The sequence below is a fragment of the Dermacentor silvarum genome, chromosome 3, assembly GCF_013339745.2.
Source record: "Dermacentor silvarum isolate Dsil-2018 chromosome 3, BIME_Dsil_1.4, whole genome shotgun sequence".
Taxonomy (NCBI): domain Eukaryota; kingdom Metazoa; phylum Arthropoda; class Arachnida; order Ixodida; family Ixodidae; genus Dermacentor; species Dermacentor silvarum.
In genome coordinates this window covers 191,743,228-191,761,244 of record NC_051156.1, presented here as the reverse complement: position 1 = coordinate 191,761,244, position 18,017 = coordinate 191,743,228, and the positions used below count along the sequence as shown (strand labels likewise).

At 44.0% G+C, this 18,017-nt stretch overlaps 1 protein-coding gene across 1 annotated transcript; it reads right to left on the bottom strand.

Annotated features, from left to right (window-relative positions):
- Window positions 1–1,900: 1,900 nt before the first annotated feature.
- Window positions 1,901–17,867, bottom strand: LOC119446336 (uncharacterized). The gene is made up of 4 exons (XM_037710745.2): window positions 17,666–17,867; window positions 16,967–17,060; window positions 10,799–10,972; window positions 1,901–8,300 (listed from the first exon to the last, which is right to left on the bottom strand). The coding sequence occupies exons 1-4, from the start codon at window positions 17,675–17,677 to the stop codon at window positions 7,369–7,371; spliced, it is 1,212 nt and encodes a 403-aa protein (XP_037566673.1). The 5' UTR covers window positions 17,678–17,867; the 3' UTR covers window positions 1,901–7,368.
- Between the last annotated feature and the right edge of the window lie 150 nt (window positions 17,868–18,017).

Genomic DNA, 18,017 nt, shown 5'->3' with positions numbered 1-18,017 from the left:
TGATGAGAAGCTCAAAGAACAAGTGCCAGAGAAGAGTGCCACATGCAACAGCATATTCAACAAACAGTCCCGTGCAATGCACATCAACAACAAATGGGCAAGAAATCACGCAAATATCAGCAACTCGATAAACTTCAACATAGTGCGTGTTCATACTCAAATGAGACTGACTTCTGCGCAATGCACGCAAACATTAGTTGCCACATTCAGGTAGAAACATTATTCAGGTACTCTCTGTGGATTACTTTTTTCCCCAGAGCTCACATGACGAGCAATGAATGAGAAAAATCCTTGCCGTTGAGTAATGACAGAACATTCGCACAACATCCAAATGGACAGTGTATAAAGCATACATAAATATATTTCATAAAAAGAATTTGAGAAGCAACAAAACTAATTTCCACCAACAGGAACCCCCCTTCTTTTTCCACCACTTCTAGTGGACACATGTGTGCATCAAACAACTCAGTCAGGGTGACCAGACGAACTTATGCAAATGAGCACGCAGCCCTCTCAAAACACGCTAAACTTAGTGGCTGTGGCTGATCCAAAAGTAAAAAATGAGCAGACGTCCATCTTAAGAATGTCACATCGTAAAAAGGTTAAAAGAAGAGTGTTACGTGATACTTTTTTACGAGTTTCAAGAGATGGTTGAAATTGTCAAAAACATTCAGGGAAAAAGAAAAAAAAAATATATATATAAGAAAAGCATTTCAAACAATGTGCTGGAAAGTAAGAAAAGCAGCTTGTACCATTTTAGTTGCTCTTACATTCATTTGCAAAATATGGATTTCTACAAAAGCTCCAATTTGGACTGTATGGAAATATTATGGGCGGAAATGGTGTGTGATGGTAGAATGTACAACAAATGGTCATCCACAAAAAAGTTAGTAAAGCTGGAATGTCAACACAAGATGGAAAGACAACATAACAAGTGACTGGAAAATTTTACACTTGCCTGCACAAAAGTGACGAAGAACAAGAGTACTCATAATTAGCAGATCTGGTCACCCTAAAACCACCATACAAAGCGAAACGTCCGGCAACCTGTGCCAAACTTGCTTTCACAAATGAGAGCAAGCGAGGCAGTTCAATGTCACTTTTGGCACATGATGTACAAAAAAAGAAAGAAAACTATATAAGTACTGGCATCGTATAACCGGTGAGATACATATACAGTAAATGAAAGGAAGGAACGCCCTGGGACAATGTTAACAATTCATACTTCAGGCATGCCCCCTGCCACGTGAAACATTGAGAACTAAATGTGCGCAAACATCAACAACATGTGTCAAATTCAACAATGCTGGCACATAACCAGCTTCGCAGAATAAAATTATGATCTTCAGAAGACAGATGAGTGACCAGAGTGAAATCTCTCACACCACTTTGCTCTTGCAGGAAACGACTTTCTTGCCAGCCACAAATTTCTCAACCACCTCTCACAAGGGAAGCATAAGCTTTGCATATCATAGGCAGTCTTGCAAGGTTCACCGTGAGGTTAGAACATCTTGTGGTTTTCTTTGAAACAAGGGTTCAAATGTACATAGCTGAAATGTCAGGGCCGTACTAGATGTGATGCGACAGTGAGCGTATCTCTTTAAAAAAAAAAAAATCTGTTTAGTATTTGCCGTGGCGCAATGAAGTCGCATTTAGGCCAGAGCCCAACTTTCTTGTTTGCCACCAAAATAAAACAAAGTGTTCCCAGAAAGATGGAAAGGAGGTAAAGTGATGAACAATGGCCAAACAAGAAAAGCCACAGCCTAGAGCTAATGTTTCGACAATCTTGACAGAGATGCGTCCCTCTGATCGTAACGTTAGCTCCAGGCTAAGAATTCTTTTGCCCAGCCTTACTACCCCCCCCCCCCCCCCCCCCCCGCTAACTGTTGCGCTGCTTTTCTGCTTTCAATGTAACCCTAGTATACAAAGAACTTTTTAAGTTGTGATGCGGCACTTGGCAGCATCTTTGTTAACTGGAATAACATGCTCTTAAAAATGAAGTTAAGTATTACTATCTTAAGTAATAAATAGTGTCTGTCTGGTGTGCAAGCACGTGAAAAAGAGAGAAGAAGCTCATTTTACAATTAGACGTAATAAATGTAGCTTCAACCTTCTACGCTGCAGCATATGACAGCTGTTGAAACAAAATGAGAGCGACAAGTCAAAGAAAAAATTTGTTTCTCCCATACGAAGGCCCAGTGCCTCAAGAATCTATGTTAATGTCACAGCTGCGAAAGTTTAGGCCCGACTAAAAATGAGAACGCCTTATCGCAAAAGAGTAGCTGCCAATACAAACTTCGGAGTGGACAAGCAGCAGTATGCCATTGCTACTGCTGCTCCATCCACCTGATGTAGACCTGCCTGCTTTCTTTACAGCCAAAGGGGTGCATATTTCGCAACATGCTTGCAGGCAGGTGCATTCTCCTGCCTTTTACAGCACAACGCTTGCCTCGGAATCTCGCTTGATGTGCCGCTCCAGTAGATGGCATGATAACTGGTGTCTGCTAGGCAGGTGACGCCTACGGTAACTGTGCGATATTTCCACAAAAGTGACTACGGTGACTACCAAAGAGCACACTGCATCATATTTTGAGGCAACTATGACATTTTTGAAGGACAGGAGAACACGTATGCCTGCAAGCACACGTACCGTCCTCACCAAAAGAAACGACGTCACTACTATGCACATGACAAGCCATGACGTCTGACAGGCCTGCAGTTGTATTAAGACAACTCAAAAGTTCTGAAGAGGAAGACGAAAAGTCATCCTCACTTTTCAGAGCTTTCTAGTGCCAGCAGTTGCATGGCCATGACACGACGCAGCCAGGATTTGCTCTTAGTGAATTCATCTCTTTAGACAAGTGTCATAAGCCCCATTGTCTTGAGACTGCGCAAGACGCTAGCAAATGGTACAGCAACAAGTTCTGGAGACTGCTCGCGTCCTTGTGATATCTATTTCCACTAATACAAACATTAACGAAGTGAGCAAATGAGCATACTGCACTACAGCCATAACCGCGAGCAATGCAGGTAATTAGCTCAAGACTTGACCAGTCATAACAAAACAGCTCAGCAGTAACAGAGTGCTTGAGCTCAAACGTGCATGCACCGAACAACTTTTGAAAAGAATGACAAGACTTGGTTGACCTGCGAGTGTAAAGTTGACAGACAGACTAGGCTTTACACACAGGTGTCACTCAGCCTCCTTTAAGATTAACAACATCCTGCAATAGCTATAAAGCTAGAACAGGACTAGCTGAAAAATTTTAATGCATGGGCTATGTAGCTGTATTGAGTCACCTTCAACATTGTAAAGTAAAATTGCTTTGATGCATCCTTGGCTATAATGATTTCGTGGTTGCTACATTGTAATAACTCAGTCATTGTAAAATGCCCTAAGACTCCCATGTTCATGCAGCCATTATTTATACAGTTGAACCTCATTAAAACAAAGTCACATCTGACATGAAAGTGCCTTTGTTATATCCAATATAAGCATATATTCCTTACACCCTTATATTGGAGAGACACATGTATTTACTTCGTTACATCCAATAATTTGTTGTATCGAAGTTCAACTGTATATTTCCTTCTATCGTCCTAAAAAATATGCATCAACTGTGGCCTACTGTACTTTCACAAGATACCACCTAAACCTTGCAGCAAGATAAATGAGATGCTGAGTTTTAGAGCGTCTGATTGCGACTGGATCTGCAAGTTAATCACATTGAATACCACAATAGTGCTTACAGCAATGTTTCAGTCAGAAATACGAGGAAGAAAACGATTGCCGCTGATTCTGAAGCTAAGCTAAATCTCCCCCTTTCTCAGACCATGCACTGAAATGATCACTGGCCTCAGAGAACACAACGGTGTAATAAAGTGTACACTACATAAAGCTAGCTTTGGTTAAACAAAATATTGTTGGACCTGTTGCTTTATTTTGATCCCCCAATAGTAAAGCGCAGTGAAATAACAAGTTCCAAATGAAGCGACATATTTCCTTATCTATAACTTGCAATTTGGGCTTGCAGTCAGCTAACATGAACGTTGAACGTCTAGACCACATGTGTCACCACCAGAAATTGTAGCGTCACATACACAAAAAATAAACAAACAAATCAAAGCAAAAGTGCATCATAAAAGTCAACATATGTACCCTGTCACTCAAAACATGCATCTTTCTTGAAATACATTTTGGAAGCAAACTCTTTCACCTGTCTAGTTACCCCAAGTTGCTCACGACATGACATCGAAAAAAGAAAAAAATAAATAAGAGAAGCAGCCACAAATCACGCCTTTCATGAAACTCCCTGCAGGATGCGTGCTCTCTCTTGGCCCAAACTTTTTTTTTTTCCTCATGGCAAGTCCGAAAGCATTCCCCCGGTCACACTCAATAACTTCAATTTCACCGAAGCCTCCAACGCGAACAAACCAACAGGCAACGAGTTTAAACTGTGGAGGAAGTGAGGAGGAGCAAAATGGGGGGAAGGGGAAAATGCAGCACTGGTTCGCTGGCTCGCGCGTACGAAAGGCGACAGGGTTTAGAACCAGTAACCATCCCCATCTGCTATAACACCCACGGGTTCATTACCGACCTACTATCAAACTTAGCTCCGTCATCGTACCCTGACGGTGAAAAACACAACGGCAGATTGAAGAAGACTGCCCCCGACGGAAGACCTAAAGAATACTTGAAAATGCCAAGATTTTCTGCCTCCCTCGTCGTCATGTCTGCATAAGTGGTGGCAAAGGAGTGGAGAACAGGGTGGCCCTTGGGTACATAGAGGCTTGTAGCAGAAGGAAATGGGTTACTTCCCACAGTGCATGTATAGTATATGTACATGTATAACTTGTAGATTTGTTAGATATCAGTTATATATATATATATATATATCGTTTTTTTTTCTTTTGTCTCCTATGTACATTACAAAACTATGGCAATAATTACTTAGCATTTTTTTTTCTTAACTCTTAATGGCAGTTCCAACAATGGGGGTGTTGAAAGTAGCTTATAAAGGGAACGGGCTTATACTTCCATTTTGGCAGCTAAGTGGGAAGGTGAAGAGAGGTCAAGAATAAATGGGGGGCAGCAGTTCCTAGACACACCTACACACTACGTACGACTCTCACGTTTCTGCTCTCCGCGTAGAGAGATGCAAGGCTTTTGGAAAGGAGGTTGGTGGGGGAGGGGATGAGGCCTAGAGCGCCATCTATGAGCTCACCCAAAAAGCTCGCAATCTCATCAGCGGGGATGACCGAGTGTTCTCCCACTTTGAAAAAGTCTTTGCAGCCAGCATGTCAACGTCTACTAACACGCGTGATGAGAATAATAATAATAATACAAAAAAATAAACAATAAATGAGAGTCCCTTGTCTTTTTTTTTTTTAGGAAACTTCTGCATACATCTTCCACTTTGCTTATTCGACAACTCTGCAACAATCAATGTAACTTTCGATCAACAACGCCACGGATCTCGGACAGAGATGGCCAGGAAACAACTTACGTGCAAGATGACAGCATTAAAAAAAAAAAAAAAAAAGTCTGCTCGATGATTAGGTTCTCGCAAAAACTGTGAAGAGCCAGCAAAGTGTGTAACGTCTGTGTGTGTGTGTGTCCATGCGCGCTAGCGCACTCTCCTAACACCACCGGTTTGAGCACTGACACCTTGGTCGACACACATGCAACAACAGGTTGGAAATAATTTAAAGCCAAGAATAGGAATGACTGAAATTAGCAAACAAAAATATCACAACAGCATGCCAAGCTGGGACAAATGTAGAATGTTCTACTGTGTAAAATTAGTTGACAAGTAACCTGGACTATAAGTAATGCGCAACGTGAAGACTTAAAAGTAATTCTCCACTAAGACTGACCTCCCATGAGTGGCATGCTTGCAAAGAAACATAAGTTTATAACACGATGCCTGCATCCAACCAAGTTTCATCAAACAGCAACATCCAAGAATTGACAGGCAAACATCGACTTGAAGGCTTTTGCGATAAACCTCCAAGAATTGTAAAATGTTTGTTGTTAACAGTGAAAATGTTGTACTGTCCAAAAGGTGATGTTCATCATTTGTCTTCTTTTTTTTTTCCTCGTATACACACACATATATACAAACACGCACACACACACATATGTACAATTAATTCATGCATTGAAAGTGCTAGCCTTTGTCAAGACGTCAGCTCGGCCACAATGGGCACAGTACAAAAGGAATTGAGAAGGAATGTTACGCAAGGAAACGACAGGTGGCTATGCCTGCAAACGCAAACAGTCCGGCAAGCCGCACCAGTCAGGCAAAGCCAGCGGAGACTTTGCTGAGGCGGTCAGAGGAACGAGCCGACGAAATAGGAGCAACGCCTCCCATCAATATGTTCCGAGGCAGTGGCAGTGAGTCGGCACAAAGTCCAGAGCACTCAAAGAGAAGGTAAACGGAAAAGAGACGCACCCACCACAGGCGGACACTGAACGTGACAAACAAAGCCGTCGGGCAACAAACACTGCATACCGGTCGGGAGGAGGAAATGGGGGAGGGGTCAGTGTGGTGCCATGCTCGGAGAACGGGGGTTGCCCGAAAAAGTTGCTGCGGCGAAAGGAGACTGCAGAAAAAGTGTCTTGAGCAGGGAAAGTGCAAGGCCTGGATCCTAAACCACTTAAAAGCCCTCCGAGGGCCGGGTGTTGTGAGAGGGTCAGTTCATGCAGTCCACGGGTCGGGCAAAGAGGCGGCCTGCCGCCACTGATGAGATGAAGTGAAACAGCCTTCGAAAAAAAAAAAAAAAAAAAAAAAGAAGCCACAAGGAGGGCTGATGTTAGCACCAAGCAAAAGGAAACAAGGGGCCCACGAAGACAGATCGGGTTTACAGAATGGGCAATGTAAACGTGCATAGAAAAATAGGACTGAACAAGACCGAGGGCTCCCTCTTGAATGAGAAAAGGCATACTACCCCGTTTTCATAGCCTCTAGAAAGCTTTTAGGTACCAAGCAAAAAACACAGAAGATACAGCGTGGTGAGCAGGAATAACATCACTCAAATGTGAGCCGACACTTCAATCCAGAGTAGGAAAAGTATGGGGGGATGTTAAACACTGGTGGCACTTGCTACTACATATGTTGACCTAGTTGTGCTTACGTGACCCATCAAAGGAGCTAGTGGTGCATTGCTGCAACCCGATACAATGCCACGGTGTTGGCTGGCATGTCGAAGGGAGCAGTGATTTTTAGCACCACCATTTAACCGGGCAAGCAAGGCTTCTCCCGTGCCCCCAAAAAGTGGCAGTGGCAATTCTTTGGCATATGGCCTCTACGTGAGCCGAAAAAGAGAAAGGAAAGGAAACACACCAAAAAGCACTGACACCTCTTATCAAAAGTACCCGGGGTGTTCCATAATGCCATAATACTGTCCGTTGTAGATGACTCCGATTTCCCTGAGCACCTCGCCGCGCAGCGTCGCCTTGATAGTCCAATTGTGAACGTCTGCACTCTCCCGCTCACGCTCTAGCCGGTCCACGTCGACGATGCGCGACCCAAGCCTCTCGAGGATGACGCCAATGTCCCGGATGGTGAGGTGCCGGTCTTGTTCTAGCGAGAGCTGGTCTACCAGGAGCAGGTAACGCTCCGTTAGCTGCTCTTCCTCGCAAGCAGTGTTCTCTGTGTCTGACTCCGATTCGTCAACGGCGGGGATCCGTGCCTCTTCCGTCACCTCCAGAAAGCGAACGTGCTGGCCCTTGCCACCCGACGTAGACGGCTGCTGTGGTGGCGCCATCCTCTGCATGCCCGAGGTGCCAGGGAACGGGCCTCCACGCGGAGGAAATTCCTGAATGGGCGACGTCGCCACCGATTTGTTCACCTGGATCTGGTGCGACCCGTGCAGCGCAGCGCAGTGAAAGTCACACTCCGCGTGGTTGTGGTCGGGGCTTCCCGTCTCGTTGTTGCCATTCGAGGAGGGGGCGGCAGCCGTCGTCGAGTCGCGTGACGCCGTCCGAGGAGGCAGTGTGCGCGTCTCGGGCCGGGGTCCCAAGCCTTCTAGCGTCAGCCGAGTCCGCGGAATAGTGCCGACGGTGCCTGCGTCCATGGCTCCGGCAGCTTGCGCCTCCTGTGAGGAGACTTCTACGCGGAGCACCCCACCAGGCTCGGAGCCGGGTACGCGGCGCCCTTGGCACTTTTCGTGCTGGTCCCAGTGGAGTACGACTGTAACACGCCCTTTGTTGTCCATGATCTTCCACGAGGGCTGCAGGTCCATCAGTTCCAGGCTGGCAATGGCGTCGCACACGATGCGTGGTATTGCTGTGATGGCTGAAGTGGGGTAAGCAGGGACGAGGGTCGATAGAACAACCCGAGAGAATTTTGGTATTGGAACGTGATTGCACATGTGCACGGACTGCAGTGATGCAAGACGCAGCTAGTGTACTGATCAAGACAGCCTAATGCCTGCACTTTTTTTGGATCTTAATGGTGCTAATATCTGCTCTCAATATTGCATACCAAACTCAAGCAAGCAAGGTTTCAGTAAAGAGCAGCTATGATATTGTGATACACTACAATTTGAGTCATGCAAACATAATCAGTAACAGTATGTTTGAGGAAACTGCATTTAATCAGTCAACTAGTTGCGATCCAAACATGAACAAAGCACTCAAAAGCTCTCTTTCAAAGAATGTGTTCAGAACTGTGCAGTGAGCTGCTTTTCTGGCCACAATTCCCCTGTTTTTAAAGGGAAAGTGACATGGTGTCATGTTCTCGAGATGGCCATTACACAAGTGTATGTGTTTGAAAAACAAAAACAAATGAAAAACAAACAAATGAAAAGCGAAAAAGTAAACAGAACTTTATTGGCATCAGCTCAAAAAGTTTAACAAGAAAATAAGGACATGAAATAAATCCACACGGAGTAAACTAAAAAGAATATGCACATACAAAATATGAACAAAGATTTATCACAAATATATAACCAAACTCAGGCAAAGTAGGGGAATGCAACAAACATTGCATTCTGTATACAGGTATTTAATTTGTTGAAACTGGATCAACTGGCGCAAAAATAAGTCAAATGCTGAACTAAACATATGCTCATTCTTTTCGAGCAGATATAGGTTGGCCAATAAATGATAACCAATAACACAGTGTCACCAGAAAATGACATGGCAAAAGAGGGAAAGCCCAAAAGCGAAATCTGAGGAATGACAGCGCACACATTTCAGCCCTTTCTATTTTTTCAGATATTTCTATATGCCACATATGCATGTGTTTAGGCATAATGGTTTGCATGGTGCGAAGTGTACAAATGCTAAGTCAAGAGCTGTGGTGGCGCAAAGATCCGAAAATCAAGCTTAGGGTGTGTTCACATATGTTTGGCTGGGCATGTCCAGTGACCACTTTAATTAAGGCATTCCGAAACAAAACAAATGATGCAACATGTTTTGGGAGATTTCATTATATCACATCGGGAATTTCTTAAGAGACTTAATTTGGGCCCCCCCCAGCGCCTCCTTTATTTTTTCAATGCCAGTGCAATCGCTCGCTCTGCAATGGCAGCCGTTGGTGCGCTTTAGTTCAGCGAGTTGCCATGATGGGACGCTACCCAGAGGGTACGACTGCTTGCGTCACCTGAGCCACTGAGCGCGCTGCTGCCGTTCCGGAGGAGATGCGGTAGACACTTCACGCATCTGTCAGGATTAGTTCCTCCACTCAGGCAGCAAAATAGATCACTAGATCACAAATAGATCACAAACAGGGCACTCAGGCAGCAAAATAGATCTCTTTGCTCGAAATTAAAAATGGTCACCAGCCATGCACAGCAGAACTTATCTGAACCCTACACTGTTATGAACTCATTCAAGGCCCACACTTTCTTTTCCATGATTATGATGCAATGCAGCCTTGTACGGATGCAGGGAGTCAATGCAGCGATATGATATTGAAGCTGGCATACAACTTGCACACACTGTAGACGGCGGCCCAGCCTATACTACATGGTAGCTTCCTACCATCAGTGGAACAAGCCGCATAAAAATGTAATCCACGCGTGAAGTGTAACTGCTCTCCACTGACCTTTTTTTTTTTTTGTTTTCCTGCCAGATTTTTGACTGCAAATTTGAAGCATCATTCCATACACAAGTGCGACCCTTAGTCAAGTGTGTGCAGTAGCAAAACAAAACTAATGCTACAAGTAATGCTGTAGAGTGTGTAGTACCTAAACTATGGCTTCATACAAAAGCACAGTGTCCTGTTTGGCACATCATGTGCCTTCAGCATTACATGCGCAAATCAAAATGCCATGTTCTTTTGCAGTTAGCCAAAAGTAGTGCACCTCAAACCTCTCAATGCTATTTCTGCCATAAACAACTAGCCATCTAGCCTTGCACAGAGCATGAAACCAGAGTCACAATTTTTTGAGCTAGAGGTCTATTGAGCAAAATGACACTAATAAGCTAAAGCACATAACCAAGGCTATTGACATCCCCAAATGATACAAACTAGCATCCCAGGAAAAAAAAAAAAAAACTGCATTTGGTATCTGAAGGATTGCCAAATTTATGCTTGAGTGTCACAGCAGTAAATTAACGTGCAAAATGAGGCTATAAACATTTAATGCAACACCACCAGTCCTTATCCACATGACGGAAATGCGACAGGCTCACAATATATTATCAGGGAGAGAGCAGAGTAAAGAGGAAAGAGAAAGGAGGAAAGAAAGGGTTTGCGAATACCATCAGCTGTGGGCTAAGTTACACCAGCTGAATATGGGAAAGCAAGAATATTAGTGTTCTCTCTCTCTCTCTCGAGATGCTTACCTGCCCTGAGGGCCTCGACTCCGGGTGGTAGCCACTTTTCGTTTGGCTGGAGCATTAGGAATATCGTGTCCCTTTCAGCTCGCTGAAAATAGTTTTCATCTTCCACTTCGGTGCCATCTGTTTCGAGCACGACCTTCAAGTCGAACGGGTTGTTGTATCCTAACTTGGCAGCTCCTGGCAGGAGAGAACAAGATGCTAGGAACTGTGGGAACCTCTAGCACGCTAATACGAGGTATTCAAAGGGTTCAGCCTGCTAACTATAAGCCTGGAATAAATATACAGTCGAACCTTGTTACAACGAAGTCACATCCAACATGAAAATACCTTTGTTATACCCAATATTTGTTATAAGCATATACAGTGGAACCTCGTTGATACGATTCTGCGTAATGCGTTTTTCGGAATATGTTTTTTTTTTCTTTGCCTAATAATAAGATTTTGTTGGATAATACGTTGGATGATAGTATTTATTTTCCGGTTCCGGTGAAGATAGTATCAACGACATTCCACTGTATTTGCTACATGCCGACATTGGAGAGAAACATTTTTGAGCCACTTTGTTATATCCTATAATTCATTTTATCCGTGTTTGTTACACCAAGACTCGACCACAGGTCAGCAAACCAGGGCTTATATAAAAGGCCACTTTTTAGCAGGTCTACATTTCATTTCATACTTAGCCGGTAATGTTGCGGAAACTGTGCAAGTAGTGCGATTGTAGGTGTCTCACTTTGCACATTTTCACAGTGCAGATGTTTTTTGATCTGCAATGCTCTCTTTGAAGTAACTATTCTTCACATAATTACAACTTGTGAATGTAAGGTTACATCAAGTCACGTATAATTTGTGCACCTCTGTGCTCCCAGTATGTGACGCACCATTTTTGGGGGTTTCAAGTGTGAGCAGTGAGGGAAGTGGCATTGAGCTTCGTAGCATTGCCTGCTATGTATGGAACGAAGCATAGACTGAACAAAGCAGTACAGCGTAAAAGCATTATGTGACGCACAGCGGAACCTGTTCCACAAGCAGCAAGGTAGCCAGAAGCCTATGATGCCTTACTGGCCAACCCGATGTCTCCATATTATATACCTGTCAAATTTGCGTGTTGCCTGTGCGATTTTCTATGCACAATGTGTGTGTGCGTGTGGTGCAGGGAAACCCAAACATCAGGAGATGTGAGAGTCACATTGTCGTGGGACGAGGGAGTAGAGCATCCCCACACATTTTAGTGATGAACGTTGCCGCCCCTACGGTGGGTGTCCACCTACGCGAGAAATCCAACTTAACAGCTTTGAAAAAGGCTCATGACCAGCATTAAAAAATGCCACCAAGTATGTGGCGATGCGTATGTGTCACTCTTCAACGAACCTCTTTCATGCTGACATGGGTCACGGTAAAGGCGGGACTGGGTAGGTGCCGCTGTTCGAAGAAAATCTCTGACGCCGACTTGGAGCACTGGGTATGGGCCACTCTGTCGGTGCTGTTCTTCAATGAACGTCTTTGATGCCAAGTTCGGTTACAGGGTGCATTATGAATGCACTGGGTATATGCTGCTCTTCAATGAACCACTCGCCAACTTGGGTCAGAGTATGTTCCAGTGGGTGTGCGACAAGTGAGGGAACAAGTCTCGATGTTCGCGAGGCAGCGGCGCGCCACGCTTCTCGGCAGCGCCACTAGATGGCGCAGCGTGTCCAGAAAGAAGTGCGACAGAAGAGCTCGGTTGGCGCATGACGCGCCTCCAAGTGTTTCATGCACCGGCGCACCATGAATTTTGGAGGCCACACGCAGCCTTCGCGGCATCGGTGCTAGATGGCGCCGAGTGTTTTTAGGGAAGCGCGAAAGAGGAGTCCCATTGCAGTATACGTCTCACACATAACTCGTTTTGACGGTGGCAATATGCTGTGTAGCTATGTTGACTCAATGCCAGACGCATTGCCGTCAACAGTCATCGTGAAATGTGCTACGGCACATTTTTTTTCTTTTTCTGTTGGCAGTGTTAAAAAGGAAAACATATGATAAGATGGGCACTAGCAACTATACTCTGTTTCAGTACCTTGCAGCACAGTAGAAGCTACAGGCTTCTTCAACCAATCAGGAGGGTGAACGCACCTTAAAGGTGCCCCTTTGCACCTTGTTGTCTGCTAGTGGTGAGCGCTGCAGTGCAGGCAGCGGCAGCAGCATTTGCTAATGCTGCAACTGTGCAGCGAGATCGGCTGTTGTGATAGCAGTGGTAGAAAATTCATTCCATATTCGCCCAAACACCACAAAAGGAACGTGCATCTTCAAGGTATTTCCGAGATACAGAGCAGCAGGAGGGTTGCAGAGATGGTGGAAGTGGAGGGTTCAAAAGAAGCCCTTGGCCAGCGTGTCGCACAGGATGCTGTGCCATCTCTTGGTCGTTCTTGTAACACCACTTGTACACGGTGCACTCACTGACATTCGTAAGTGCAGCTGTTTTATTCATCAGAATTTGTGCACGTTTACTGCACTCCTTCCGCACTGCTCCAAGCATGTTCCACCACCAACTTATTCGTTCCTTTCGCATAAAAGAGCAGCTTGGAACGATACCACACAAGCAAGTCTGCGGGCACCATTCTTGCGAAGGATAAAGCAATACTCAGGAGGGAGCCCTCCGTGGTGTTGTGGCTGTGCCAACTACACGTATGAATTTAGCCACAGTCAAATCAATTAATTGTTTGTACTTTTAAAATGCAAATAATGCCTGTATGGCAACATCAAACTAATTTTAACGCAACAGCGTTAAGGGCCCAGTGTCGCAGACAATTATCTCGAACTACCCTGACCATGCAGGCTTCCCGCGTGGCGGCGCTGGGGCGTTAGTGAAGAAAAGTGAATTTCTCAAAATAAAATCCGTCAGAAAAATCATAAAGTACGACTTAACTACAACCTACAGACATGATGGTGTCGGATTGTAATTTGAATGTACGAGAAAACATAATTCTGTTACGAAGAAACTCAAACACAAAACCCTTTTCCATCATTTGTACCATACTAACAGCGGCACGCCCGGGTAGGTTACTTGCGAAAACACCATCCAGATGGCGCTCACCTATTTGGCAGCGTAAAATGGTAGTGACGCGGAGAGGTGAAGGTGGAGAAAAAAGAAAGCTGCAGTTGCCAGGAAGCCTGACAAGCATTCAGGGATCTATTTAAAGGCGAAGCTTAAGTGTCCTCAAAGTTTTTTCGTTCTCTGCACGCTTTCATTCTAACAAGTGGAGAACTCTATTTCCAGTATCATAGAGGTTCAATAAATAATTTACTAAAGAACGAAGCAAAATCGCGCCATTGCCCTGCAGCCAGCAGAGAAGCTTCCAAGTGAACACCTGCCGACAAGACCTCTTGTCAAGGCCATTTAGTAGTCCAACATGTTAGGAACTGTGGCACTACATCTTGCTGCACAAGAATCTGCGCTCACAGGTCGCATAACCCTGGCTCTGCTGCACAGAACTACTGAAACAGAGTATAGCATTTATTTCAAATGACCGACTATTTTATACAATCTGCACATCAGCCACACATCATCATCTCAAAGATAGCATGATTCAACCGATTCCCATGCCTACACTCAATGAATTCAAGTGTCTATGGACACCTCGTAAGAAATGATAACTCTTTCTCATGCAGTGCCAAAGACAGACAGCTGAAGCAGTCGTCACTAGCTTTTTTTCTGTAATACACATTAACTTTTTTGCATTCTGTTTTAGTCTTTTCTTTGCTTAAAAAAAAATCAAGTTGGCAAACATAGAAACACATGCACACTTCTTGCAGTGTTCAGCCAAGTGGCTACCGTATCCTTTTTGGACGTCATTATTGTACTGTCTTGTGCTATCGTTTAAGCAGATACAGTATATATACATATATTTTCTGCCTCTCACGCAGTACAGTGCATCCAACTGCCGATGAGCATTGTAGGAAAGCAGAGGCTTGCAGCGCTCCATCGGCATGATACCAAAATTTTGATTAGGTGAGTGATGGTTAGACACAGCATGTTCCGAGAGCCGCGCGCTCTGTTGTTCGCATTTCATTCCGCCATGATAGTAAATTAGTTAGAAAAGTCAAGGAAGGTCATGAAATGTTTGTGGTGGGGAGTGAGGAACCCAACCATGTATATTAACAATAATTTCACACAAGTATTCAAGAGAACATTTGTGAGCAGCCAACAATTTCGAATGTGTTTTTTCGGCAGCCTTTTGTGCATACATGTTTATTTATGCATATGAAGGGTTCCTAGCGACTGGAATATTCCGAAAGCCAAAGACGTCAAACATGTCATACACACTTTGTATTCATCACAGAAGTAATTGTTCGGGGATGCAATGCTGCAAAATTTGATGCTGTCTATGCAACAAGTGGCCTGATAATGGTGGCAGCTATGTAGAATGCATGTTGTAGTATGCAAGCATAAGACAACATAAACAATTAAGAACGTTTTAAACAGCCACTAGTATCTTATTTTCTTGATTACTTCTGAATTTATGTACAATCTGGGGGCGGTCGAACTACCTGCCATCCAAGAAATCTCTACTTTCAAAAGCGTTACTGTTGTTGCTAAATAGTATAATTCCAACATTCATTTTCACACATACACATACTAATTTAATGACTGTGATGGAGACTAACGTTAATAATCACACAAGCCAGGCTAGGTCAAGCATGCAGTGTCTTCTATGTCCTTGCGTTTCAGTGAGTACAAATTTTATTGTATCGTTTGTGCCTGCTGCCATGTCTGCTTCAAAAAAAAAAAAAAAAAAGTTTCTTACAGTATGCATGGAAAGCCAATGACTAGGACACAAATACTACACCAATATACATCATGCTGTCATGCCTACTATAATAATAAAATGTTCTTTTTTTTTTTAACCATGTAAAGTATGTGAATGCAAAGGCTAAATCTATGTGAAACACAGTGCTATAGTGGTATGCCAAATGATGTTTCTGTGCGGTTTCCAAAAGGATTAATTCGTGTAACACTTCAACAGATGCTGGGCAAAGGGGTCACCACAGGCCCTGACAAAAAAATCCCCTTGATGAAATGTGGGCTCTGGGAGGATCCCTTCTTTACTTAATGAGTATTAGTGATGTACTGTGCTGATTTCTGTCTCTAAATTTATCGCCATTCCCGAATTTTGGAATGTTTCCAAAGAATCCCGTTTTTCAACATGAAGATTGGTGAATCATTCCTATCACCTGAATTTTACATTCAATGCAAGTCAGTCACTGTCGAAAAATTCTACAGCAGCGAATACAAAGCTCAAACACATGTCCATAAGTTAATTTTATTGCACATCTTATGAATTAAGGAAACATGTTATCACCAAATGAAAGGGGAAAAGAGAAGAACGTGAAGTTATAGCTACAGCTAGTGAGGCTTTGTTCAGCAAAAATGCAGTAGCGGCAGATTATTATTCTTCAAATGATACAAAACCTACAGTAAATGCCAACAACTCAATCTTCTTGAAAGCGCATGCTCTGACCCGACTCAATACCAACAATGACTGTATTTTTCTGATTTTATGACAAAGACCAAGAATACACGACAAAACATTCAACTCAGAAGTGATTCTTTTATGAGTAAAGCCAATAACTCAAGGTGGATGACAAACATTAAATGCAGAAGTGAGCCTCTACTGATGGTACTTATTCTAGCTCATTAGAATTAAATTAGGACTGTCATATGGCTACAATGACAGAAATGGACACAAAAGTTATGACAATAATTTAGAATTGCAAATGTGGATTATATGAAATGAGGCTTTGTTCTTTTTTTGTATATTTAATGTGTCAGTACACAGCCCTTTCTTTTATTCATCATGAAAGACTGGAGAAGTGGAATGGAATGGAAGCAACCTTACTCCCAAGTTGTTATATTTGTGATACAAATTTGCAGCATCCCCCAATCCTAAAAATGTCAAAATGATTTGCCGCGTGCTTTTTCCTGCACGGTACTTACAAAAATGCTGCAAGATTTCTTCAGTCACTTCAAATGTTTCAGAGGTAGCAGTGCCAAAAAATCAAGGCGAAACTAGTTTTGACTGTTGTAACGGGTGAGAAATATATTCGCTTCACAAACGACAGGTAAATACGAGTGCGGTTATACCATGCAGGTACTTAAGTCTACACAGCGATCGCAAACCCCGCAAAACCAACCTTTTGTTCGGAGTTCATCCAGAGACGATGCGACGACACTCTTTCTGGTTTGTCTGTCACAGCTCCACACTTTGTGCGGTTTGCCTGCCAAATCCTGCAATCGAACGCACAAAAGAGTACCAAGTTAAAACTTCGCATTATGTATCTCATTCCTGGCCGTATTCAGTCGTTCGGAACGCCGCGTTATGACTTAAGTGCAGCATCGCAGGAGTTTCATTCAGCCTACACGCTGTACGTTACTATGCGACACGACTGCGGACACGATGGTATGGCTTGTTTTATCGGCTGCCTCAGATCTCGCAACGAGATCGTTCACGTGCGTTTAGCGCCAAACCTGAGCGTAGCTACGATCCGAGGGAAAGAAAGCCCAGAAAATTCAGAACTTTCGTACGTTGCAACACCGGTTACACCGTTCATCAAAAGCAGAGGTGGGCTCCAGAGGGCAAACTAGGACAACTGGGATCGGGCGGCCCCAGCGCTCATCGACCACTTCGCGTGGCCCATCCCTGCATCGTGCGAGCTCGGCCAGTCGTCGGATAGGCGTTAGAAGCTTTCGTGATTTCTCTATTTCGACCAGAAACTGGCCGGACGAAGCCTAACGTGGTCCCGTTTGACATCTGTCGGTTTTATGTTATGGGTGCCCCTGGCGCTTTCGGACTGCCCGTCGAGCCACACGGGAGAGAAACCGGGTCAACTCACCTCTGTAGTCATTATAGTCGACTTGCTCGCAGGCTAATTCCAGCCGCAAGGTTTGCCCGCCTCCCGCTGATCCCTCGCCATTTCGCGGTGAATCGAGATATTCCAGCAAAAAGATGCACAGCCCTTTGACTCCCACACCATCCGCCTCGCTTGGCTTGTTTGCTTTGTGAACCTGCTGCACTGTTTTGTTTCGTTTTTGTTGTTATTGTTTCACCTCTTTTTTTTATTTTTTACTCTGAACCCGCAGTATCGTCGCCCAAAAAAACTCAAGCAAAAGATGTTTTTTATCACGAAACAGTCTTACGGCACCGAATAAACGATTTTTGTTAACAGCGTGAAAAATCGAGTACCC